The sequence below is a fragment of the Protopterus annectens genome, chromosome 5.part0, assembly GCF_019279795.1.
Source record: "Protopterus annectens isolate FY-2018-M chromosome 5.part0, PAN1.0, whole genome shotgun sequence".
Classification (NCBI taxonomy): domain Eukaryota; kingdom Metazoa; phylum Chordata; order Ceratodontiformes; family Protopteridae; genus Protopterus; species Protopterus annectens.
In genome coordinates, this window is record NC_056735.1 from 1,307,880,790 (window position 1) to 1,307,908,364 (window position 27,575).

Consider the following 27,575-nt stretch of genomic DNA (forward strand, 5'->3'; position numbering starts at 1 on the left):
CTACCTGTCTCAAACCGGTTTCGGCTGTAATAGCCTTCTTCAGTGAGTTAACAAAAACAAATAGTAACCATTCATATAAGTATGTGTATATATATATATATATATATATATATATATATATATATATATATATATATATATATATATATGTATATATATAGTACCACAAAGACAGTTCATTGGTGCATTAGAATTGGTGATTAAGCCCAGGTGGGGACAGAGCCACTAATTTAATGATCCATTTACGTTCCTTAAAATATAGTAAGTCATGCCATCCTGATTTATCCCTACATTTACCTACAATGCAATCAATAACAGTAAGATAAAAAGAAGCAGAGTTATGTTTACAGACATGTTTAAGCAGAGCATTATTAGGACGCTTATTCCTAATGTCACTAAGATGCTCCCCAATCCTGAGGCGAAAATGCCTAGAAAATTGTCACACATAGCATGTGACTAGATAGATGACCCACTCTGTACTACAGTTAGCCCAGAAGTTGATGTTGAAAACTTCTGACGTATTCCGACTACTGAATTCCCTTGTATGTTGGACTTTGTTGCAATAAGTACAGTGGCCACGTGGTATACAACCCAACACTGGGCCACCTTTCAGTGTATGTTCAGTGGGGACAATGGAACTAGGACCCACCCTCTTTTAATGGCTAAACAGGGATCCTAATGTCCATCCTCTTCTAAAAGAAAAAGAGCATCTGTCACCCAAAAAAGACAGCCATAAGAATTTTCCAGTGTCTATTAATGATATTCATAAACCCACGTGTATTGTGTCCATATGTGGTCACCAGACGAACCAGAGAATCAGATGAATCTTTTGGTTTGTCCTTGTATTGTAACAAGTCAGTTCTATTCTGATTGGAAGCCCAATGATAAGCAGTGCTGACAGTACCAGAGGGGTAACCTCTCTTACGAAGCCTGTGTATTAAATCATTCCTGGTATTCTCAAATGTTTGTTGGCTAGAGGAGATCATTTTGACTCTGAGGAATTGTGATTTGGGGATATTTTGGATGATATGTTGGGGGTGAAAGCTTGTAGCATGTAAAAGTTTGTTATATTCAGGAAATTTCCTGAAAACCCGAGTGGCTAGGGTATCATCGGGATTCCTGCTAACCTCAACATCAAGAAAATCAATCTTCGATTTATGGAAATTTAATTTGAACTCAATTCCCCATACATTGTCATTGAGATAGCCAATAAATTCCTGTAGATAGGTGTCATCTGACTTCCACACCACCCAACAATCATCCAGATATCTAATTCATCAGTGTATAGATTATGACTAGAGTCATAAATGATAACCTCCTCAACATAAGCCATGAAATGGTCCTCATAAATGGGTGCGAAAGAGGCACCCATTGCTGTGCCTTTGACCTGCCAAAAACATTGTTCCTGGAAGTAGAATATGTTACTGGTAAGAACATATTCAGCCAGGCATACTAAAAAAGTATTAAAGCCTGGTTGGTATAAACCAGATCTTCCCAACCAAAAATCCAAAGCCTGCAAACCTGCCCAATGTGGAATGTTTGTGTAAAGAGATGTTACATCCAAGGTACATAACAGCCAATGGTGCTCCAATTGCATGTCAGAAATAACATCCAAGAACTAGGTAGTGTCCTGTTCCAATATCATAATATACAGCCACTTGGTGGTTTTAAGAGGGTGATATATGGTCTTTTGGGGTCGGCCTTGTTGCAGTACACAGCATAATAATTACATTTCCCTTTTTGGCAAATGTTTATGAAGATTGTCAATTTTGCCTACAGCAACTTTTATAGACTATATAATTGGGGTCACATACAAGTTTATGGGCCAATTTAACATTGACACGATCATTGGGTCTATGATATGAATATGTTTTTGGTATTTATATGTGGTTGTCATATTGAGTGGATATTCTGGACCATCTGTATTGGGCCAACTGGTGTGAATCTATTTTTGTTTATGATGATACGCAACATTGTGTTTTTTTTGATAAAGAGGGTTATCCCTATGTAACCACAGGGGCTAGCTATTGTATCATTGATATTTGTGTATTAGCACCCCCTACTTTTTGTTCCCTTGGACACTATACAAGCAGGGGTTGATATTTTATGTTATTTCAAGATCCACCTATATGGTGGTTTTGGTTGCGATTCAATTCTGCACCTATGGGGATACGCAGCATTGTGATTTCTTTGTTTTATTCAGGTTAGATCACAAGGGCTGGCTATTGTATCTTTGTTGGATAATATTGATCAGGCTCTTTATTTCTGGGTCTACTCTTGTATGTAATATTCACCAATACTAACAATTTACTATTCTATATTTAATCTAAAGTTTGAATCAACGGAAATATATTGGACCTATTTTCGTGTCTTAGCTCTTTATAGATATACTTATCTGTCCAATAGGTTGGCTTTGGTTAGGGTATACATATTTTAGTCTTATTCTTGCTGTCTGCAAAATTGATCAATTCACTAACATTTCTTGGTGATTTTTATATGTTTTTTGCAACATGGCTTTGACTCCACTTGTGAAAGGCTTACCATCTGATATGAATGATTTGGCCATTTTTGGTTTAGGTTTACCAGATGCGGATAATCATTCTTCGGGGGTGACTCAAGACCCAGATAAACAATGTGAATCAATGTTCTTTAAGTTGGGTAAAAGTATGAAAGGTCTTTGAACCAATGTTTGGCATTTACGCCTGTTTAAGGTTTACCAACTCAAAAAGATTACACCATGGGGTTTGAGGGTGAAGGTACAACCTTTGGTACATAATATTGATGAACAATTAACAGATGAGTGGACACAGATTCAACAGTCAACATCCTTGGGCTTTGTGGATGCACTAACAGTTTTTTTATGAACGGGCTATTAAATAAGGGATTCAGGAGGTAGAAACACTTTGTATGGAGGTTAACAAATTTGAATCTAGTGAGTCTTTCACCTCTCGGGTGAATTAGTTAACAACAGAACTACTTAAGTTAGAACAGGTTCTAAAGGACAAAAAAATTGAAAAAGTTTCAAAGGGCTGTAGGGGACTACGAAAGAGACAAACCATTTGATATGCCTAGGAGTGTCACCTTTAGGCTTCCGAGCAACAAACCTTTGGCCCTCAAGAGAAAAAGACCCAAATCCATTTTGAAACGTAGCTCGGAGTCATTGAGCTACACATCCGGGGATGAGACATTCTCCAATACTGAAGGGGAGGGTAACCACACAGATGCCTCACCTGATCCCAAAAGGAGGCGTTTGTCACACCCTTTGGGTTCAGGTACAGACAAGAGGGGAGGAAGCATAAAAAATGCCAAACCTCTGGAGGGTTTGGAAGGTCTGTTACAACTGATGATAGAACATTAACAAATTGTATGAATGTACATAATATCTCATCTGTACATCTTTCTGAATTACAAATTAAAGTTCTTAACAAAGGGCTTAATTTTGTCCCCGGCTTTTTTGTTCTAGAATACACTTTAGCACAGGATATGGTCAATTTCTGCCATTTACTCAATTTAAAATTGTTTTTTGAAAAATGATACTATTCAGGAAGTTCCAGAGTTTAGATTCAAAAAATCTACTTTTACTCCACCTATGTCACACTTAGTATCCACTTTTCAAGCTAATGTCCTGAAGGATCTACATTGTAACATCAGGGATTTTCAGGTATCCTACAATAACCTTTCCAAAGAGGAGGTACAATGTATAGAGGATCTCAAGAACAATAAAGAAATTGTTATTGTACAAGCAGATAAAGGTGGGGCGGTAGTGTTTCAGGATTGTGCCAACTATAATGAAGAAGCAGCTAGACAATTGGGGGATAACAAATATTATATGGCTATGCCATTGGACCCAACTAGTCATTTCAAGACCAAAATTGATTCATTTCTGATACAGGCTCAGGAAGAGGGCATCATTACGCAGTCAGTTAGACATCAGCTGCTGGTTTAATCTCTATGCAAACAATACTTTTACCCAAAATACATAAGGATGCTAGATGTCCCCCTGGAAGACCAATTGTATCAGGACGGGGGTCTGTTACTGAACCTCTCTCCGAATATTTGACACACTATCTGAAACCACTACTACCCTTGACATGGGCCAGAATTCAGGACACTGCCCAATTCTTGGATATTATTTCTGACATGCAATTGGAGCCCCATTGGCTGTTATGTACCTTGGATGTAACCTCTCTCTACACAAACATTCCTCCTACTTCACTTATGCTTAAATCTCGAACCATACCTAAAAAACCGACGCCCAGGCCTCTATCCCTAAAAGACAAATGATAAGAATGGCTGAAGATTTAATAACTCTAATCAGGGGTAGCCAACCCCCCCTTTCTAAGAGGCCTAGGACTGAAGTGTTTATGAATCTTCTGACCAGGATTCTGTTTTTTCTGATTCTTCTGATAATCTGGATTTGCCCTTATCTACTTATGAGGATTCTGATGCAGAGGACTCCATTCCCTCTGCTTCCCCTCCAGAGGATTTTTCTTTTGGGGAAACCTTGCATACTCTAAGGGAGCATTTCCACTGGGAAAGCCAGGATTTTTCTGATTCAAAAAAGAGGCTTAAGGATTTTTTACTCCTACCTCAGCATAGGCCTTTAGCTATTCCTCCTGTACTAGATATTGTTGATGATGCTTTTTCGGAATCTAGTTTGGCCCCTGATTTCTTGCCTCCTGCTCCCAGAAAACCTGACAAATACTACAGGGTCCCTGAGTCACACAAGTTCCTTTTTAAAAGTCCTATTACGGATCCAGAAACTATTTCACAGGGGCCCAAGGGCATTAAGGTTTCTATTGCTAAAAATCCTACCGCTTCTGATAGAGATCCAGGGCGCTGGATAAATAGGGTAAGAAGGTTTACACTTCTGCATCCTTGGCCATTAAGACTTTAAACTGCCAGTTTCTTATGTTAAAGTATCAGCAACATGTTATTGGATTGCTTAAACAGAAAATGATGTTGATTCCTGACTGTGTTGGAAATAAAGAATTACAGGATTTAATGTATTCTGCTGAACAAGTTGGAAAACATACTTTGCAATGTGGTTTTGATTCATTAGAGGCCTCTTGCAGGGCTGCTGTTACTGGGTCTGTGCTCAGAAGGCATGCTTGGCTAAAGGAGCAATCCTTGCCTGATCATGTTAAAGCTAAATTGTTGGATGCTCCCTTAAATCAGGACAGACTGTTTGGCAACAAGGCTGAGGAAGTTCTTAAAAAGATGGAAGATAAAGCTAAATCTATGCAAACTGTTAAAGATTTCTTACAAGTTCAGCCTCCTAGATTTAGTAGGCACTGGCCCTCTAAGAATTCCTTTCCAGCCCCTTTCAGGTCTTCTCAAGCCAAACACAGACACAGCAAAAGCCCCAGGTTTCAGTCCCAGGGGACACACAGGACTAAGCAGTGGGGGGGCCTCCACTTCCAAATCTGGGAGTAATAAGACTCCCCCCTATGGTAAACTGTGACTTCCGTTTAAAATTTCCAAGCACTTATCAACTGACTGCCCCTTTGGGGGGATAGATTGCTCTTCATGCAAAGAACTGGGAACTCATTACCCAGGACAAATGGGTTTTAAATATAGTGTCCCGGGGATACAGATTTCACTTCCACACATTGCCAACACCAGGCGGGTGACCGGACCTACCCCCAAATCAGTGGGCAGAGGCCCAAAAACAAGTACTTTCTCTCTTAAGCATGGAGGCTATTCAACTGGTACTGGAAGAGGAAAAGGGACAAGGTTTCTACTCGAGACTTTTCCTGGTACCCAGAAAAGATAATTCATGGCATCCTATCCTGGACCTGTCTACTCTAAACACCTTTTTGGAAATTCCAAAATTCAAGATGCTGACTCTTCACCAATTACTTGTTATGCTAGGCAAAGATGCCTGGTTGGCAGCACTAGATTTAAAAGAAGCATACCTGCACATCCCAATCAGGGAAACTTGCAGAAGATACCTATGCTTCAAAGCAGACTACACACTCAGTTCTCTGCACTGCTCTTTGACTTATCTACTGCTCCCAGGGTATTCACAAAGTGCCTAGCTCCAGTTATTGCATTTTGCAGGTAAAGAAATATTCAAATATACCCATACCTGGATGATTATCTAAGTCACGCAGAAAGCCAGGACATACTTTTGAATCATCTGGCCTTTGTACAAAGGGTTCTAACTTGTCTGGGGTACACCATAAATGAAAAGAAATCACACCTGGTACCCTGACAACAAATTATATTCCTGGGAGCAAGCTTGATTACAACTTCCCAGATGGCATACTTCATGCCAGAGAAACAAATTAATTTGACAACCTACTTCAAACAAGTGGCCACAAAAAGCCTGCTATCTGCAAGACAAATACTGCAAGCCTTGGAGTTCATGGCCTCCTGCATTCTTCTAATTCCATATGCAAGACTGCATATGAAGAAACTGCAGTGGTATCTAAAAAGCCTATGGTGTCAACATTCTCAGGATCTAGAAGCAATGATTCCTATCATACCTTGCCTACGCCTAGAATTCCTTTGGTGGGCAGAGGCCTGCCACCAAAACAAGGGACTACCTTTCACACCACCTCCTGCCGCCAAACCCTAACAACAGTTGCATCAGACTATGCATGGGCGGCTCACCTGGTAGAGAAATACATTCAGGGCAAATGGAACCCAAGTCAAATTCACCTGCATATCAGTCAAAAAGAAATGTTAGCTGTACAGAGTGCTCTGACAGCCTTCAAGGACCACATTCTTCCAAGACAACTTATGGTGAAGACGGACAACACCACTGTTATGTGGTACATAAACAAGCAGGAGGTACACATTCTCACCCCCTCTGCAGACTAGCCATGGCATTGTGGAACACAGCCTTGAGCTACCAAGTGCACCTACAAGCTCAATTCCTGCCAGGAAAATTAAATATACTGGCAGACGGACTAAGCAGAAACCTCATGGACCCACACGAGTGGAAACTGGAACCAAGGATTTTCAACATGTTGACAAGCAAATGTGGGTGCCCAGATATAGGCCTGTTTGCCTCTCCCCAGAACTACCAATTGGACAAATGTTGCACAAGAACTCCCCACAAGCAAGCCTAGAAAGTGGATGTGCTGTCCTTCAGCTGGAAAAACCTATCTGTCTATGCCTTACCCCCTCTGCCTCTGCTTTCCAAAGTACTACTAAAAATCAAACAGGACAAACCAAGGATGGTTTTGACTGCTCCAGACTGGCCATGCCAACACTGGTACCCCCTCCTGTGCAGTGTGTCATGGTTATCCCCATGGTACCTGCCTCAGACTCTTTCCCTGTTGTCTCAGCAGGAGAACCAGATTCTGCACCTTCAGCTTCTAACACTGAACCTTGCAGCCTGGCTAATTACATACTCTCTCCTCTACCATCCCTCAGTAAACCTGTGATGGATATCATTTTAGAGGCAAGGAGGCCTAGTACTAGAAAATCTTATGCTGAAAAATGGAAAAGATTCTGTACCTGGAACCAATCTCAAGGGATGAGTACAGCAGCACCCAATTTACCTCAGACTTTACAATACTTAACTGAGATGCTTCACAAGGTCCTGTCTTTTTCCTCCATTAAAATCCACGCCTCAGCCATTTCAGCTCATTATAGCACATAACCTCCCCTCTTCTCTCATCCACTGCTCAAGCAGTTCCTCAGAGGGGCCAAAAATTTGAGACCACCCATGAGAGCTCCAACCCCAGCCTGCGACATTAACTTTGTTTTGGAGAAACTCACTCTACCCCCTTTCGAGCCAGCTGCTACTGCAGATTTAAATTTTTTTTCTTGGAAAACAGCTTTCCTTTTAGCAATCACTTTAGCTAGAAGGGTATCTGAATTACAGGCCCTAATGGCAGTGGAGATTTTCATCATCTTTCATGCGGACAGGTTATCCCTCAGAACCAATCCACCCTTCATGCCCAAGGTGGTATCCAGTGTGGCTCTTAATCAGTCTATTCATTTGCCATCCTTCTTTCCCAATCCACAGAACAAAGGGGAACGGATACTGCATTCCTTAGACGTGCACAGACAACTTAGATTCTACTTGGACAGGACTAAACCTCAAAGGAGATCTGAACAACTGCTTGTGGCATTTGCTGCAGGGGCAAAGGGGGAAGGCTATTTCAAAGCAAACCATTTCTAAATGGATAGGCCATTGCATTAATTTCTGCTATAAGCACCATGGAAAACCTATCCCCCAAGGGATCAGACCTCACTCCACCAGGGCTGCATCTACCTCTACAGCCTTTCTCAGAGGCGTCCCTACCAGGGACATCCTAGAAGCTGCTACCTGGAGTTCTGTGCATACTTTCACCAAGCATTATCATTTGCTAATTTTTTTCTAAATCCAGGGCTGGCTTTGCCACTGCAGTCTTGCAGGGCCTTATAGCTGGTCCTAATGCTATCTAAATTCCTCCTCCCAACCATAGCTTTGGGAATCTACCCAAATGTAATGACTGCAACAGTGAAACACGAAGAACATAGTACAGTTGTGTACACTAAACATAAATGTAGATGTTCGAGTGTATTCACTGTGCAGTCCTGGTTATGCTCCCTCCAGCCCCCTAACTTGTTTTTGCTATACCTCTACTTTCCTTTACTATGCTTAAAAGCCTTTTTGGTGTATTTGCTTTTTTAATGGAGGTATATCATTGTACGTTTATATTTTATTGCTCCCCATTAGGGGGCACCTGACATCCTGGGGCAAGAAAAACTGATGTAATGGCATTGGCTGCATGTTTTATACCCCTGACATCATGGAAGAAGGGACAGCAACCGACACAGGGCCCAAGACTTTGTTAATCAGGCCAACTGAGGGCTACCTGCAAGCAGATAACCCAAATGTAATGACTGCAACAATGAATACACTCGAACAGCTACATTTATGGTAAGTGTACCCAACTGTACTTTCTTCACTTTTATTTCAATTAGTAAAATTTTATTACATGAATCATCTATATCAAATCCATAGTGAAATTATTTAAATCAAACCAACTACTTGAATTTTTCAGTCACTGATAACACCCCAATACTAGTCTCATCTTGAAAAAGTCCACTCAAACAAACAGTCCAGTATAGACGAAGCCAAGCAAGACAGAAGTTTATCCACAATTTTATTTCACTAGGTCAACAGTATGGGATTAAGCACTTTTGTCATAGACTTCTTCAGAATCAATTACAGACACACAACACCATCCTTAAATAGACCGCCCCCCCAAAATTACATGACAGTGAACAAACTACAGTTCATTACAAAATACTGCTTATGCATATTAAAAAAAAAACAGATCCTAATATAAATACTTAAAAAAAAACATAAATATTCCAGAAGTAGACATTTAAACCACATATGACCTAAGCCTTAATAAGCTTCCAATCAACAAGCTTTCATTGAGACCTGGGGGGGGGGGGGCATGGCATTTAATCTTATTTGCTATCTCAACTCCCTTTCCTCTGTAGCATCTTCCCAAGGCCCCCCTTCAGTCTTTAAGTATGTGATCTAACACAAAAAAACAGAAAAAAATGGTCTCCAATACACAAAAAACAGAAAAAATGGTCTCGATATTCCATTACATGCCTAGCAAGTGCATTGTTCAAATGACCTTTCTTAATGTCCATAACATGTTCTTATATGCGCTCTTTAAATTTTCTCTGTGTTTTGCCTACAAAAAATGTTGACATTTTTTAAATGAAGCTACATACACCACTCCAGGGGTGGTGGGGTGTTACAGCTACTAAAAAGTTTAGATTTGATAAATTTATTGTTCACTACTACATGATCCCCCTCAAGAACCTCTTTACATTGTTTACAAGTACCACATTTAAAATTTCCTGGTCTTTTACTACTCTGGAAGGGTTCAGAATGACTAGTGTGATGTTTCAGGTAATTGTTGATTGTCCTCCCCTTCTGAAAACCATTGCGGGTTGTACACCTAGTTTGTTGACCACATCTTTAAAACAAGAAAAAATGTAACAATTCTTCACCAAAATACTCCTGATCTGGTTTGCTTCAGTACAGTACTCAGTAACAAAGGCCATCTGTCCAGCCTTGGGACTATTTTTTACACTTTTCACCATATCGGAAACCGATATATAGAAAGAATTTATTAAAGGCACAATTTCACCCCCGTATCCTTCTTTCTACTATACTGTTACATATAATAGACATTGTCACTAAGATAACCCTTCATTTGAAACAGATCGCTAAGCTTTTCACATTAATTTAAAAAATTAACATGTTGAGAGACCATTAGATATATTGGTCCTTTACAATCCCTGTTTTTTGATGCAATGGATGGTTACTGTCCAAAGTGTAATAACCCATTATTATAAGTTGGCTTCCTATAAATGGTACTAACCCAACATTCCCCATTATAGTCTTTGGAAATAGTAACATCCAGGTAGTTCATAAAATCAACATTGTATGAATGCATAAACTTTAAAAAAGGGGTTAGTACAATTAATAAACTCAATAAAACTGAAGATCTCTCCTTCAGGTCTGTCCCACACAATAAAAATGTCATAAAAAATTGGAGGTATAACCTCCATGGCTTCACTGGAAAATGCTTGAACAAAATATGCTTTTCCCATTGTAACAGGATACTATTCGCAAAAATAGGGGTACAAGCGGCCCCCAATGCTGCACCTTTTACCTGTTTGAAGTACTTGCCGTCCAAAAAACAAAGCTATATTTCAAGATTACTTCCATACAAAAAAACAAAATGTTGATTTCATTATTACTTTATTTGGTACAGTCACATAAAAAATCCTGTAGCCATTCCAGGTCGTGGCCACTTCAACTTCATTTACTGTTAAAAAAATATAATCTTCTGAAAATTTTTAATTTTTCATTTTTAATAAAAAGTCCCAAGAGTCCTTACATATGTGTTCAAATATGTCCAGACATTTTTTTTAATTTTAAATAAACATACTTGCCAAGGGGATAGGTTTTTGATTTCCTGGCGTTCGCAATAGGTTTGATTGGTGGGGCAGTGAAGCTTTTATTTATTTTTGATATCCCAAATATACAGGGCACCACCGGAAATGACACATGATGCAAATAATGATGTACATCTGGAGAACTTTCCCCCTGATCCACCATATCTTGAAGCCAAAAATCAATTCTGCGATATGCCAGGTTAATATAATTCAAATAAATTTCTTAATAGAGTTCACAGTTGGTTACATGACACAACATTTTACTCAAATAATTCTCTTTGTTCATAACAAGCACCTCACCCCCTTATCAGGTTTCATGACCCTGAGACTTTTGTTTTTTTGCTAATTCAGACAATAGAAATTTAGTGGCTTCAGTCCTCAGTGGTTTTCCAGAAAACCACAATTTTATGAGGAACAGGCCAAAAGTATGAAGTAAAAATCTGGACATTCTGCAAAATATTGGCTAAGAGGTATTCCTGTGATCTGAACCTGCTGCTTTACACTTATCACTAGTAGAAACTGTGTCTTTTCTTGTTTAAGTAGTATATCAGGATAGTGACACATGGCACTGCCGGTTTAAAGAAGTTCAGAAAAATGTCAATGGCTTGTGGTGAAGTACATGAAAAAGTTACTGAAATTGGGAACAAAACATGCAGTCAACAAGCGAAGCATGGGCTTTTATACATGGTGCTCTACAATCCCTTCTTGCTGATGCTAGAACTCTGATTTCTGCACTAAAAAGGTGTTAATTCCTTTTTAATTCCATTACAAACAGACAAAAAGAGACTTTATTACTACTACGTTGTTGTTCATTTTAAAAGCTGGGTATAGTATTCTACTTTTTGTGTTTGTAGAAATACATAAGAAGGCATTGAAAGTTAGAATCTGCATAAGGGGACTTGATGATTGGAGAAATAGATTAGAAGGGTATGTCAGTAGGCCGTTAAGAATTGTAATGTTGAAAATGTATGCTACTCCACAGGATAGATTAGTTGGGGCTTCAAAATAAGGCAGTGAATGGCATGTGCTCAAATAACAAAAATGATGGTAAATCCTTTTGTAACTAAATGTTTGCATTGATTGGCTAGGAAACCAAAATGGTGTGATTGCTGCCTCACATTTTCTTTTTAGTGCTGATTTAGCAAAATGAAGCATAGACAACCACATGCTAAAATTCCCATAATTCATTAGCCCTCACCTACCAAAGATATCAGGTACATCTGGAAAGTAGAATGTTATCACAGATGTCTGACATCAGTGAGTTATAATCAGTTTTTCATAACAGACATATTAATGTCTGAATGATTCTATGTTTATTGAGGAGATATGCAAGTTAACTCGAATCTTAATCTGTAGATATGTCCACATGCCTTTTGCATTTTCAGTCAAAGGAAGAGCAATGACAAGAAAAAACACAGAAGGGTTTGCAGGAAGGAATGGACATAGACATTTGCTGAGACAGTAAACTCTCTGGCAGTAACAGTACATTTCAGGAATACCATTTGACACTGTGTGGACTGTAATTGTAATATTGGAAGGGCAAAACTTTCATTAAGGGATCTATTAAAAAAAAATAAAAAGCGCATTGGCGCAGTGGTAGCGTTGTCAACTCACAGCAAGAGATTCACTGTTCAATTATCGGCTGGAGTGCCTTCTGTGTGGAGTCTGCATAATCCTCCCTGCATTTGTGTGGGTTTCTTCCCATGATACAAAAGACATGCATCTGGGGTGTTTCTCCCCTGGCCGCTTCTGAAAATTGGCTTTGTTCCAAGTCAGACTTTCCCATTAAACAAATGCTAAATAATAAATATGTAAACTCTGAAAATGACATTTCACAGAATATTCCTGTTACTGTCATGTTGTCATGTACAGCCATCTCATAGAGTATGTGGAAAGAAATACACGCACATATGTATATACATGCGCATATGCAGATACCATTGTTTGTGTCACTGTATACAATTATCATGTGCTGCTGTTTTCGGTAGTTTACATTGGTGGTAAAATGGTCAAATTCTATTACAGTCAAACTTCAGCATTTCAACTGTAATAGATTTCTGGAATTTTCCCCTTTCTCTGTGGTTGTGTGACTGTGGTATTAGTATATTTAATTTGTGGATGCTTCACCCCCACGTAAAAGCTACATTTTGAATTGTTTTAGTGGATTGCAAATATAAAGTGTTAGTCTACATTTGCGATCACTTCAGTTAGATTTTTTTTGGTTTAAATAATAGTGATAGCCGATGAAATTATATGAATTGTCTGTCAATATTTATCAGTGATTTAAACAAATATAGTCATCTATATGTGTGTGTGTGTGTGTGTGTGTGTGTGTGTGTGTGTGTGTGTGTGTGTGTATATGTATATATATATATATATATATATATATATATATATATATGTATGTACATATATACACACATACACACACAGACATTTATATGAGTGTGGATAAGTGGGGCTGTGGGAGACATCTTTCCATGATAAGGGGGTGCAGAAAGATGAAGCCCCCTTAAGAAAATGCTTTAACCTCTTAGCTGCAACAATCTGTGTATATAAGTGAAGTTGAGTTTCATTTTTTGGAGCTGTAAGGCTTGCATTTATGCATCTCACACTTGTTATAGGGAGCCGCATTTCAGAGTTCCATATCTGATAGGGTTTAAGGTAAAAGAGGAGACTGAGTATTCAGCAGCAGTTTTCAGTTTATGAAAGCAACTTCAGTACAGAATGTTGTGCAGCTTTCTGGCTGTAAGCTCTATACTTAATATTTTGTTGTTGAAACTGCCTTATATAAATTAAACGTGGCTTCACTGTGTTTTCATTTATGAGTATGCAGAATTTCCCCCCATAATCTGATAAGTCACCTATGTCTTGTAGAATAACTGAACAAGACTGTCAGAGCTTAAATGTTATTTACTTTGTTGGACATCTAAGAACCAGTGGTGGGAACTTTGACCAGAGAAGGTTAGGTAGGTGAGTGGAAATGGTGAACTTTGATTTAGTTTGCTTCAGCTACAAAAGTAGAACTCTATAATACAAAGTATTTGAAAATGTTATGATATTATTTGCACTGGTAAATATAAAAACTATAGATCTTTTTTTGTGCTTAATACCTAGATTTACTGCAGAATTTGATTTAAGAACCTATGACCCAGAAGGCGTCATCCTCTACACTGAATCACCAGATAGTCAGTCTTGGCTTCTGCTTGCACTTCGTGATGGGAAAATAGAAATTCAGTTTAAGAATGAATATGGTGGCAAAGTCATCAGTAGTAGCAAAATGGTTGCCGATGGTCTGTGGCATATAGTAAGTTTTGTTTCATAGTTCATATTTCTTGTTGATTATGACTCCTTCCACCCAATCTAGCTTGTAATGTTTCTCTCAGTTAAGTGTGAACTTTAACCATCATGAGATCTAAAGATTAAAAATGGGATATAAAACACATAAAGACTAAAAAGGGAAGCACACACAAAGGATTTCCAGTCAAGTGTTTTACAAGTAAGTGTTTTACAACTGTAAATGCCTATTTATGTTGAATTGTATTAGACATTTTACAACTGTATATGTTTATGTTGAATTGTGTTAGACATCTAATATGTTTTATGCTTTATTATTGATGTTACTATGGCATGCACCAAGTTGTTTCTAGTATAATAGTATGTATGGTCTATTTGCATAGCTGCACCTTGTTCACTAATGTTATTCATGTAATTGTGTTGTGTGTAGACAGCTCATACTAGTGTCTAAATTATTTCTATAAGTTTGTGCTGTTACTGGTGGATAGAATCACATTAGAGTACCACGACAGATTGCTGCTCGCTATATTTTTATCTGTGGCTGCATAACTGTCTGGGTTTTTGTTTTCTAATGTTCTTCCAATTGGCTCAGTATCTGCATATATTAAGTAGTGGTTCAGGACATTGTCCTGCATGTGGTAGCTATTTGCTCAGTGTGTTTTTTATAATCTTTATAATATATATTTACCATCTCAAAAGTGCTTACTCCTCTCTGTACTCTTCTTTTCTAGACCTAACACCACTCTTAAGTATTCAACTGCGGTACCACCTTTAACATTCCTATAAGAAAAGCGCAGTCCGGGTCTGAACTGTCTGCAAACAGCTACAGTTAACTTTGAGTATGTGTCTACCTGTTTGAGCCAATCTTCATTTTCCCCTGGAGAGCAGTGTGCTTTGGCTGTAAGCAGCCCCCCCCCCCACAACCACCACACACATCTTCCACTTTCTCTTATTCCCTTCTGTTAGCAAATAGTATCCATAACTGATCAATACCGTGTGTTTGTTAATTTAAACTATGACCACAGTAGCCTACTGATACAAGGTTATCCTGGTTTTCCACCTGAGAAATTAAGAAAAGACTTACAGTTTCAGAGCAGTCCTTGGTCAATTGTGATTGTTTCTTAACACATACTTGTCTTGCTTTGTGATTGTTTCCAGCCCTCATACAAGAACCTAACAGGGTCTCTACCGCTTAGCTCCCCACCCTGCCCCCTATTCCCTCCCGCCCCCAGTGGTCCCACCTTTATTGCACTCAAACCCCTCCCATCTTTCCAATAGCCAACCACAGCGCTAACCCAACACTACCTCCTCCATATGCCCTCTACTATCACACCTCCTCAACTGACATGTACAAGCATACCTTTCCTTTGCTCACTGCATGCACTCTCCTTGCATATCTTACATCCTACCAAAGCTCCATCATTCCCCCACTCAACCACTACCACTGTACTACTACTCACACCACCACCCATGTCTCACCCATACTCAGCTCCCCTCCCACCAGCTCAAGAACCATCCCTATGCACCCCCCCACATATTCTACCAACTATATTACTCAAACGTAAAGCATTCCTACAACTTAACATAGTAACCCTCCCACCATACCTATTACCCACAGAGCACAATCATAAAGTTTCCCTTATAAACAAACACATTCAAAAACTGAGAAAACTAATAATCTCATGCATATCAAAACTAGCCCTAAGTGGAGACATCCACCCCAACCCTGGCCCTACCATCTCCATCCCCAATCCTCCTAATCAGACTAGAAACCACAACTTCTCCCATATTACAGCCAATAGAAAGCCAAGTGACTTCCTTCTACTAAGCCTAAATATTAGAAGTATATCCAACAAAGTCCATGAACTCCATGCCACCATAGATTTATACTCCCCAGATATAGTCATCCTGACAGAAACCTGGCTAAAACCTCACATTACCAGTGAGCAAATACTCCCTACAGGTTACGGCATACTAAGAGTAGACCGACTAAACAAAAAAGGAGGTGGTGTAGCTATAATATTTAAACAGCATCTAAACATCCAGATCTTAAAATCATCAGCTCCACAAATAGGCAATGAAGAAATAATATATACCAACCTCAAAATTAACCAAAACAAAACCATCAACATAATTGGATGCTACTTCCCACCTGGCCAAAACATCCCTCCACTAGAAAACCTCCTCAGCTGGTCTACCCACCATTTCCCCCAAGAAACTATCATCTTAGGTGATTTCAATATTGACTGGCAATCCTGTTCTGGCAACAATCCAACCCATCATGTACACCTTCATGGCTTCACCCAACTAGTCCAGTCACCAACAAGGATAAATAAAAACTCCAGCAAGCACACTACCCTGGATTGGATACTAGTCAGTAAGAACCCCCAGTCATATATAACAGGCTGCTTATCAGATAGCCTCAGTGATCACTCCCCAACATTCCTACTCAAAAAATACCTGTACCAAGCTGAACCTGTCATCTATCGTCAAATACGTAAAAAAATAAACTTTAACCCACTCACATTCATCTCATCCCTCAAAGAATGTAACTAGCATGCTCTAAAGTACTCAGTCTAGATGACGCAGTTGAATTTTTTAATACTACCTTCCTGAACATCCTTAATTACCATGCCCGCATAAGATTTTCCAGAACCAAAGCACAACCCTCCCCATGGCTACAGAAAACCACTAAGTCAGAAATGAAAAACAGGGATAAAGCCTGTGAGCACTGGCGCAAAACCAAAACCCCCGCAGCTAGACAGAAATTCCTAGAACTACGCAATAGAGTCAAAAAGCTAATAAAATGGGACAAATTCCAATACTACCAGTCTGCCCTAGACTCCTCACAACACAGCCCCAAACAATTCTGGTTTTCCATAAACTCCATCCTCCCCCCAGGTAAAGTCAGTACCCCTCCTCCTAACATCCCTCACTCCTCAGAAAATATTGCTACCTCATTCAACACACACTTCACCCAAATCATACTATCACTAGCTAAACAACACAACCCCCCCTCCCCTCCAACCCACACCTTCAACTAGTAATCTCCCCACTGCCTTCTCTTTTTCTCCTGTACCTACCTCCAACATAAAAAAACTCTTAACTAAACTTAAACCCACCAAATTAGCAGCAGACAACCTCCCAAGTGAATACCTACAAATTGCAGCTGATGCTCTGGCCTACCCAGTATCCATCTTGATCAACCGATCTCTGTCAGAAAGTTACGTTCCCACATTGTGGAAAGTCTCACATATAATTCCCCTCCACAAAGGCAGACCCTCTGCAGAACTAACCAATTACCACCCCATAGCTATTCTCTCTCCAAAATACTAGAGAGATGCATACACTCTCAGGTCTCACACTACCTCCTTACTAACAACCTCCTTTCCAGTACTCAGCATGGTTTCTGACCAAACCATAGCACCACCACTGCCTTACTCTCCTTTACTAACACTATCCTTCAGCATAAAGCAATGGCTATCTCTCCTCTGCTACTTTCCTAGACCTATCTAAAGCATTTGACATGGTCCCACACATGGTCCCACACAAACAACTTATCTCTGTCCTCAATAACCTATCCTTCTCACAATCAGTCACCAACTGGTTTCAGAGTTACCTGTCTGACCGCCAACAATCCGTTGTATGGCAGAATGACATATCTCCCCAACTACCTGTCTCTATAGGGGTTCCCCAAGGATCCATCCTTGGACCCCTACTCTTCTCTGTTTACACCAATAATCTAGCCTCTGCCACCAAACATGGCACACTCATACAATACGCAGATGACTCGACCATCATCTGCTCAGCCCAGTCCCTACCCAAACTGCAAAAAGTCACACAGGAAGCCTTTTCCTCTGTTGAAACATAGTTATCCGATGCCCAGTTAATACTCAACCCAAACAAAACTAAACTACTCCTCTTCCAACCCACCAAACATACTCAAAACAACTCTCACTTTAACATCACAGCAAAAGACAACACCGCTATATACCCAACTGAACACACCAAATTGCTAGGAGTGGAAATAGACAATAAACTAAAATTTGACATTCACATATCCATGACCATAACAAAAGTCCACAAAAAACTAGGAGCATTATACAGAAATAAACAATTTCTCACCAAAGCAGCAAAGATTTCAATAGCAAATTCCCACCTTATCTCCACCCTACTTTATGCCTCTCCAGTATATACCAACCTAAGGCAATGTGATCTAAACAAACTAGAGACCTGCTACAACAAAATCGCCAAATTTGCCACAGGGGCATCCTACCGTAGTCACCACTGTCTCTCACTTGCTGAACTGGGCTGGCTTGAGCTCCCTCACCTCCTTCAGTGGTATCAACTCTCACTCGCCCACAAACTAGTAAACCATCCACTAAATGTCCCATCCCTCCAGAATCTACTCCAACCCTATCGCACCACCAGACCACTAGGTTCCAGCAACAAAAATTAGTTGCAGATCACTAAAGCCAATAACTCTGCTGGTGAAGCACTATTCTCTTGCGCCATAGCCAAATTATGGAACTCTCTCCCACCCACAATTACCTCCGTACCATCATACACCAACTTCAAAACTTTATTAAAAGCGCACCTAAAAACATGCTGGCTATGCCCTTGCAACTCCCACTCTAATATCATCCACCCCATCCAACTACTACCTTTCTTTCACCTCCACTAACTACCTTGATGATAGCAAGCTCAGATGCCCATAAGCCTAGTACTTATTATACAGCAGGAACTTCTCATTGTTACATTTGTTAATGCCTGTTGTGTATTTCACAGATAAAGATTCTAGTTGTCTACTGATGTACTATGTTCTTCATCTGTAAATATGTTGTAAGTAATTTCTATGTTAAATTGTTAATCGCTATGTAATCCAATGTAACTACTGTCTGTTTATTTTACTGTGGAGCTTTTCTCCCCTGGGCCTCCGCTGAAAATGGACCCACGTCCAGTCGGACACTCCTGGTCAACAAATTTAAATAAATAAAAATAAATAAATACATAAATAAGTATTCTAAGCATTTGTTACATGACCTTCATTTTATTTGACATATATTGTGCCAGATATCCAAGGCAATGACTATTTACAGAGTCTGTCTAGAAAATGAATGAATTAGTACATTACACACACTACTGTGAATTTATATATTTTCCTAGATTCATACACTGAAGGTTAAATCCTCATTTTGCAAATAACTACAGTTGTTATGTTATCACCCACATCCTCTTGTTTATAAAATTTGTATAACGGGGCAGGCATCTCAGGGCAATGCCTGCAGTTTACATTTTCTGAGTATGAATTTCAGTCTTATTTATTTAATTAATACAAGAGGAAGAAGACCCCAAAAATATTACTAATGAATATAAAGCCAGGGGAAAACAGCAGGCTCAGATGAGGTCACAGCAAATATGACAAGATGTTGGGTGAGTTAGAGGTCAAATAGATCCAGAGGGTACTCATAGCAGTATGGAAAGGACACTGTATCCCAGATGACTGGAGAATAAGCATACTAGTACCAATTTACATGAACTAAGGGAATATTCACAATGCTGGGCAGTACAGAGATATCAAGCTCCTGTCACACTGCATGAAATAAATACACAGAGTAGTGTAAAGTAAAATGGGAGATGAGCAGTTTGGATTCAGATCAGGATGTTGCACCACCAACCCAATGTCTACAGTGAGACAGACAGTGGACAAGAACTAGAGATGATGAAAGAGTTCAGCTGAGCATTCCTAGACTTGGAGAAAGCACAACAACAAGGTCTGAAGAAAGGTTATTGGGCAGTCCTGAGATAGTTTGAAGTCCTGGAAACATTGGTAGAATTTGTGCAGGCTAGAGGGTTGGAGGGTGGCATAATGGTTATGTTGTTTACCTCACAGACACCAAGTACAGAGTTTGATCCTCACCTGTGAGGGAAATTTGCTAGATGTAAAATGGCCTACAAGGGCAGCTAGCGTGGCATTTATCTATGAACTTACGTACAAGGACACAATAACACAATTACCAACAGTGTTTAGTCTCCCAGAGGACTTCCCAGTGGGAATGAGTGTGTGTGCTCATCAGAGTTTAGCACTGAGCTAACTTCTGCTCATAGTGATGGTGGGCTACATCAGCAAACAGATCAGAGGGGGACAGAGCAACAGAGCTGCTGCTGTATGATGGTATTACAAGCACACTCTGATCAAGAACTTCAGCAAAGTGTAGGGGAATGAATCCAAAGCCAAAAGGGTCATTTGCATATATCCCATGTGCCTCTGTTACAGGAGGTTTGGGAGGTCACTCATTGGAAGTTCTAGCTTGGCTGGAGTTTTCATTCAGTTTTTACTGATTGGTTTTTCAGTGTGACCTTCTCACTCTGTTTTATTTGTTAGTTGGGATATTTTGCAGTCACCGAAATGATAATGGACATCAGCTGGGTATAACAACCCTATGTTTCTTATGCTTAGTCAAACATTCTGCTTGTGCTATACTGACAAGGCTGAACTATGCATATCCATAGCTAGTGGTGTTTGGCTTTATTGGCCTGAAACTGTCCATTAAAATGACTTCTGACATAAGTTATGGGCAATCAGAATTGCCATATAGCTGAAACACCTGATGTTCATAAGGGTCATTTGCATGTATCCCATGTGCCTCTGTTATAGGAGGTTTGGGAGGTCACTCATTGGAAGTTCTAGCTTGGCTGGAGTTTTCATTTAGTTTTTACTGAATGTACATGAGATGAAACTTTAGTACAGAAAACATAGTTGTCAACTGCAGCAAATGGGAGAACTCAGAAGAAGTTGAAATTTGAGATATAGGAGAAACAATAGAATAGTATGGTGGTTGAGGAGAAAAGTATGAATTATGAGATTAAAAGTAAAATCAGAAGGGCTGTAGCCTACTGGCATTGAATGTCAAGGGGAGTTTGTGACAGAAGAATACCAGAGAAGCTGAAAAGTACAAAACAGTGGTGCAACCATTACTTCTGTATGGTACAGAAACCTGGGCAGTGAAAGCAAAGCAGTTGCTGAAGTTAGAGCTGATGGAGAGGAAGTGCCTGAAGCAGGTGGTAGGATGCACCCTCTAGGACAGGTGAAGAAATGATGACATCAGAGCAGAAGCAAAAATAGCTCCATTTGCAGAAAAGGTCAAAGAGAACACACCACAATGGTCCAGGCACATGTGCAGGAAAACCGAAGACTAAATGATGATGATTTGGGAGTGACAAGAAGAAATGAGGATGCTCTCCAAAGAAATGGCTGAATTGTTTGAGAGAAGCCCTGCAGTATTCAAGCATGACAGTTGAAGAGGGCAGGAGAGTAGCATTGAATTGAGAGAGATGGTAGCAGTTGGCATGGCATCCCAATCCCATGTAAAAAATGGGAGAAGGATCATTAATGATGATGATAGTTGATCAGTTAGCCTCCACTCCTTTACTGGGCTTAAAGTTTTCCATGCTCTAGCAACATATTTATTTAACACTGTCAGTAAGACGCAGAAATAAGGGATGTTGACTTATGTAGTGATTGGGAGCATTAAAAATGGTCAATTGCTTAAATACTACAGTGCTGTTTGACCAGATAAGTTGAATTCCATGTTGAATTTGTAGCCAGAATTTGCTTCTTGAGGAGCACTTAAAAAAGATATGACCTCAAACACCATTTACTGTAAAAGAACAGTTTCAACAGCTAGCCAGAGCCACTAGGAAAAACCTTGTTTTTTTTTAATAATATTTATTAAAATGTATGTCATTACAGTAACAAAATGAGAATGTCCACGGTGGTGGTGCTGCGGTAGCGTTGTTGCCTCACAGCAAGACATTGTCCCATTCGATTCTCAGCTAGAGCGTCTTCTGTGTGGAGACTTGCGTGAATGGGCGTAACTTCGTTGAAGGTTGTGCATCAGAGCCAGCAACTCGGCACATAAAAATCAACTGCCAATCATTAGCGGACCGGAGTTCTGCTGTGGCGACCCCTAACCGGGAAAAAGCCGAAAGACACAACAACAACAGTAACAAAATGAGAACATTGAGGCATGTTACTACAAACAACAAACTCTTATTTACAAAGCTCAGAAAAAGCTGATGTCTTAAAATGCCCATACATTACAGTTCATATCTCAGTTGATATTTTATAGTGTTAAGATTAAAATTTGCATATTCAGAAATGAGTAGTGCTATGCAAAAACTATAATGTATTTTTTAACTTTCCTAGCTTTATAGAATAGGGTTAAATATACATGTAAAATAAATGTTTTTGCACTTTTAGATGCATATCTAGCCACATTAGTCCCATGCTGTTAAACTAAGAAAGTTTAAAAAATACTGAGTCACAATCACATTAAGTAGCACCTTTTGTAACTTTAATCTTTTCTGAATGTTCCCTGTAGATTCATTTTTTCCTCACTTCTGTGGTATTTTTATATACAGTTCTTGCCCTTAAAAGAGTATAGTCTTCCACCAGCTAATTTGATAACCCAACAGTATTGTGACTCATAAGCATGCTTATTTGTGATTTTCACTCAGTCTAATGTACTATTAGCTGTCCATTGTGCCATTAACACCTAAAATACAGTCTTTCCATGAAAAGTGGTAGATCTGTTAAAAACATTATTGTTGCCATGTTACCTGTCCAAAACATATGTAATAGCTCAGCATTGTGCCACCTACTTGAGATATCAATTATCCTGTCCCAGACTTCCATCCGTTCTGCATCTTGAATCCTTAATTTCCCCATTCTGACCATTTACTCTGCAGTTTTTTGAGCATAGATCCCTTTTTTCTCAAGCCATAATTCCTTATAAATAATGGTGACAATACCTTTAACTAGACTAATGTATTTTTATTATGGTGACAAACTATCCATCCCTTATCCTAACCTAATACTTAATATCCAGATTGCTTTTATACATTGCTACAGTCTTTGTTATGAGGGAGGAGATATAATTTCATTAGCTAGGTAATGTTTCTTTTAGGCATCATTGAATAGTAATTCATTGAAACATACTTTTGGTTCATGTCAGATGTGAAAACCACAACATACTCCTTGTCAGTAATACTAGTTTGAATGAGTGAACCCTTTTGTCTATTTGCTGTTTAAACTAGCTGTATGCTTGAAGATTTCCCATGCAGTGTAGTTCAAGGATTACCTCTGAGCTAGGTCCATAAGTATGAGCCTCTAGGTACGTCAAGTGCACCTTACCTGTACCCAGAGACGAGGTACAGATGCGCAGAGCAAAAGCACTAGTGTCAGTGGAAAAGGGAGTTACTACTCTGCTACCTAGTGTAATAGAGAAGAAAAGAAATACCTATTGTAAGCACTTAGACTTTTACTTATATAACTGTGATGTCATTGACCCACTGAACTCTGTCAATGTCTGGCCTCATTTGGAAGGGCAGATGCTTCACTTTATGTATAGCCTTTTGAAATAAAGGTCTCAGATGTTCTCCGTGTTTCACTGTTGCAGTCATCACATTTGGTCATCCCTGCCAGGGTAGCCCTAGGCCAGCCTGAATACCAGAGACTTAATATTTCTGCATTGGTTGTTGTCACTTGAGGACTGATGTAAGGTCATCAGTGGTATAAAGGAAGGCATCTGAAGCCATTACATTAGTCTTTCTTCCGTGGAGCCCAAAGTAGAAGCAGTTTGCATGAGTGCCGGTCGGCCACTACCTGAGTTTCGTTTCTGAATTGAAGTTGAAGTCTTCAAAAGCTAAGTACCCGTTGGGGATCCTTTTTTCTTGCACTAACCGATGTCAGAAAAAGTTAATCATTGTCTTGCCTGTGGATAGCAAATACCACACCGGGACTTCCATCTTACTGCATAACTTGTGTAGGCCCAGACCATGACGTCTCTTGTTGTCACTTCTGTGATTTGTTTAATGTCAGAACTGTCCATCTTCAGGCCCTTATTGTAGCCAGATATTTCTGGTTACAGTCCTCGAATTCTGATATGGCTTCAGTAAGCTATCCGACAGCAGATTTTCCAATAAAACGTAAAGATAAAGACAGAGACAGACCACACAGGACCAAACCTTCTGACGGTGCTTCCGTTAAGTTGGTCGTCAGTCCTCTGGAGCTCAGTGAGGCACCTTTGCAGCCCCTGATGCCCGCTTCAGTTAATTCGCAGGCTGCTACCGAGACCCTTTCGGAGTCCAGTATGCCTCAGAACTCTTCTTCGTCTAAGGATCCTGTGGTCTTCTCTACTTTGGAATGGTCCGGAGCCGCTGTGCAAGCATTGGCTTCCAAGGAAGTCCTTCGCAATACCGAATCCCGACATAGACTGACGCCTTCTTTCATAGCTAATGTTCTTTCAAAAACAACCGAGTTCCTTAGGCCCAGGGGTCGAACCACACCAAAGAAACCGACTACCCATTCTCAGGCACCTCAGTCTCAAATGCTTAAAATGGCAGAAGACCTTATCATGCTGATTAGGGGAAGCCAAGCCACTCCCTCAAAAAGGAAAAGAGATCTGTCTCCAGTAGTTTTATCTGAGCAAGAGTCAGATGAATCCGATGTATCTGACTATGAAGACATGCAGCCCCTCTCCACATATGAGGATTCTGATGCAGGCGAATCCATACCTTCAGCTCTCCCCCAGAGGACTTTTTTGGGGAAACCCTGCATACCTTAAGGGAGCATTTCCATTGGGAGAGTCAGGTCTACCCATAGTCTAAAAAGAGACTCTGAGAGTTCCTGGGCCTTCCACAACACAGGCCCTTATCCATCCCCCCAGTACTAGATGTGGTGGATGATGTCTTCCTTGAATCCATCTTGACTCCAGACACCCTCCCTCCTGCTCCCAGAAAACCAGATAGGTACTACAGAGTCTCTGACTCTCACAAATTTCTTTTTAAAAATCCAACAGCTGACCCTGAGGTCATTACTCAAGGGCCTAAAGGGATTAAAGCAACCTCAGCTAAGAATCCCACCCCCTCAGACAGGGATTCCCGAACACTGGACAGATGGTGTAAAGAAGTATACACCTTAGTTACTCTTGCTATCAGGGCACTAAATTGTCAGTTCCATGTGCTTAAGTATCAGCAGCATACCTTGGAACTCCTTAACCAAAAAATGTCCTCCTTTCCTGCAGGGGCAGAATCTAAAAATTTACAAGACTTAATGCATTCTGCTGATCAAGTAACTAGACGCACTTTGCACTGTGGTTTTGATGCCCTAGAAGCTTCTTGCAGGGCAGCAGTCACTGGATCTGTCATTAGAAGACATGCATGGCTTAAGGAACAACCCCTGCCAAACCATGTCAAATCAAAATTGTTGGATGCACCCTTGCACAAAGATAACTTATTTGGCACTAAAGCAGAAGAGGTTGTTGGATGCACCCTTGCACAAAGATAACTTATTTGGCACTAAAGCAGAAGAGGTCTTAGCAGACTGTTAAAGATTTCTTACAGGTCCAGCAGGCATTTTCCCTCCAAGCACTGGTCCTTTCCTGCTCCGAGTAGACAGGGCCAGCCTAGGCCCCGTGGAAACAGACCCCCCCAGACAGCAGCCGCAGGGGTTGGAGAGATCTAAGCAGTGGACTACCTCCACTTCAAAACCAGGGAGATGTTATTCGTGTTTTACTGTTGCAGTCATCACATTTGGGTTATCCCTGCCAGGGTAGTCCTTGGCCGTCCCAAATACCAGAGGCTTAGTATTTCTGCATCGTTTGCTGTTGCTTCAGGACTGACGTCAGGTTGTCAGTAGTATAAAGTAAAGCAGCCGACGCCATTACATCAGTCTTTCTTGCCGAGGAGCCTGAAGCAGAAGCAAGTTCGCATGAGTGCCGTTCGGCCACTACCTGAGTTTTGTCTTCCGAATTGAAGCTGAAGTCTTCTAAAGCTAAGTACCCTGTTGGGGATCCTTTTTTTCTTGCTCTAACCGATGTCAGAAAAAGTTAACAATTGTCTCGCCTGTGGAAAGCAAATACCAAACCGAGACTTTCATTCTTACTGCGTTACTTGCTTAGGCCCAGACCACGACGTCCTGCGCTGTCGCTTTTGTGCTTTAACACCAGAACTATACATCGTCGGGTCCTTATTGTAGCTAGATATTTTCACTTACAGTCCTCGAATTCTGATATGGCTTCGGTAAGCCATCCGACAGCAGATCTTCTGAAAAAACATAAGGATAAAGACAGAGACGGACCACACAGTTCTAAACCTACCGACGCTTCCCTTAAGCTAGTCGTCAGTTCTCCGGTCCTCAGTGAGGTGATTTCGCAACCCCTGATGCCCACTTCTGTGGAGTCGCAGGCCACTACCGAGAACCAGTATGCCGCAAAACTCTTCTTCGACTAAGGATCCTGCTGTTGTCACAACCTTGGATGGGTCCAGAGCCACTGAGCAGGCACCGGCTTCCAAGGAGCACTTCGCACTATCGATTCTCGACACAAACTGATGACTTCTTTCGCATCTACCTTTCTTTCGAAAACTACCAAGTTTCTAAGGCCCAGGGTACAAACCACACCCAAGAAACCGACGACCCAATCTAAGGGCACCTGGTTCCTTGCCTCAGTTTCAAATGCTTAAAATGGCGGAAGACCTTATCATGCTGATCAGAGGAAGCCAAGCTACCCCTCCCAAAAGAAAAATAGATCTCTCCCCAGTAGTTTTATCTGAATAGGAGTCTGAAGACTCTGATGCATCTAAATATGAAGACATGCAACCTCTCTCTGCTTATGAGGATTCTGATGCAGAAGAATCCATTCCTTCAGCCTCTCCACCTGAGGACTTTTTCTTTGGAGAAGCCCTTCATACCTTAAGGGAGCATTTCCAATGGGAATGTCAGGACTGCCCTCAGTCTAAAAAGAGATTCAGAGAATTCTTAGCTCTTCCACAACACAGACCCCTGGCCATTCCCCCAGTCCTGGATGGTGTGAACAATGTTTTCATGGAATCTAGTTTGACTCCTGACACCTGCCCTCCTGCTCCCAGAAAACCTGATGGGTATTGCAGAGTCCCTGACTCTCACAAATTTCTTTTCAAAAGTCCTACTGCTGACCCTGAGGTCATTTCTCAAGGGCCTAAAGGAATTAAAGCAACTTCTGCTAAGAATCCCACCCCCTCAGATAGGGATTCCCGAGCACTAGACAGATGGGGTAAAAAAGTATACACCTGTGCTACTCTTGCTATCAGAGCACTAAACTGTCAGTTCCATATGCTAAAATTTCAGCAACATAGCATGGAACTCCTCAAAAAGAAAGTGTCTTCCTTTTCTGCTTGTGCTTAAAATAATGAGTTACAAGATTTATTGCATTCTGCAAGTCAAGTAAATAAACACACCTTACACTGTGGTTTTGATGCCCTAGAAGCTTCTTGCAGGGCAGCAGTCACTGGTTCTGTCCTTA

General features: G+C 40.4%; 1 protein-coding gene across 1 annotated transcript in view; it reads left to right on the forward strand.

Moving 5' to 3' along the window:
* PROS1 (protein S) overlaps nucleotides 1–27,575 on the forward strand; it is a 1,920,390-nt gene that overhangs the window by 1,284,039 nt on the left and 608,776 nt on the right. Inside the window, exon 10 of the mRNA XM_044071115.1 lies at nucleotides 14,053–14,242. Within this exon, the coding sequence (XP_043927050.1) occupies nucleotides 14,053–14,242 (190 nt within the window). The remainder of the gene's footprint in view (nucleotides 1–14,052; nucleotides 14,243–27,575) is intronic.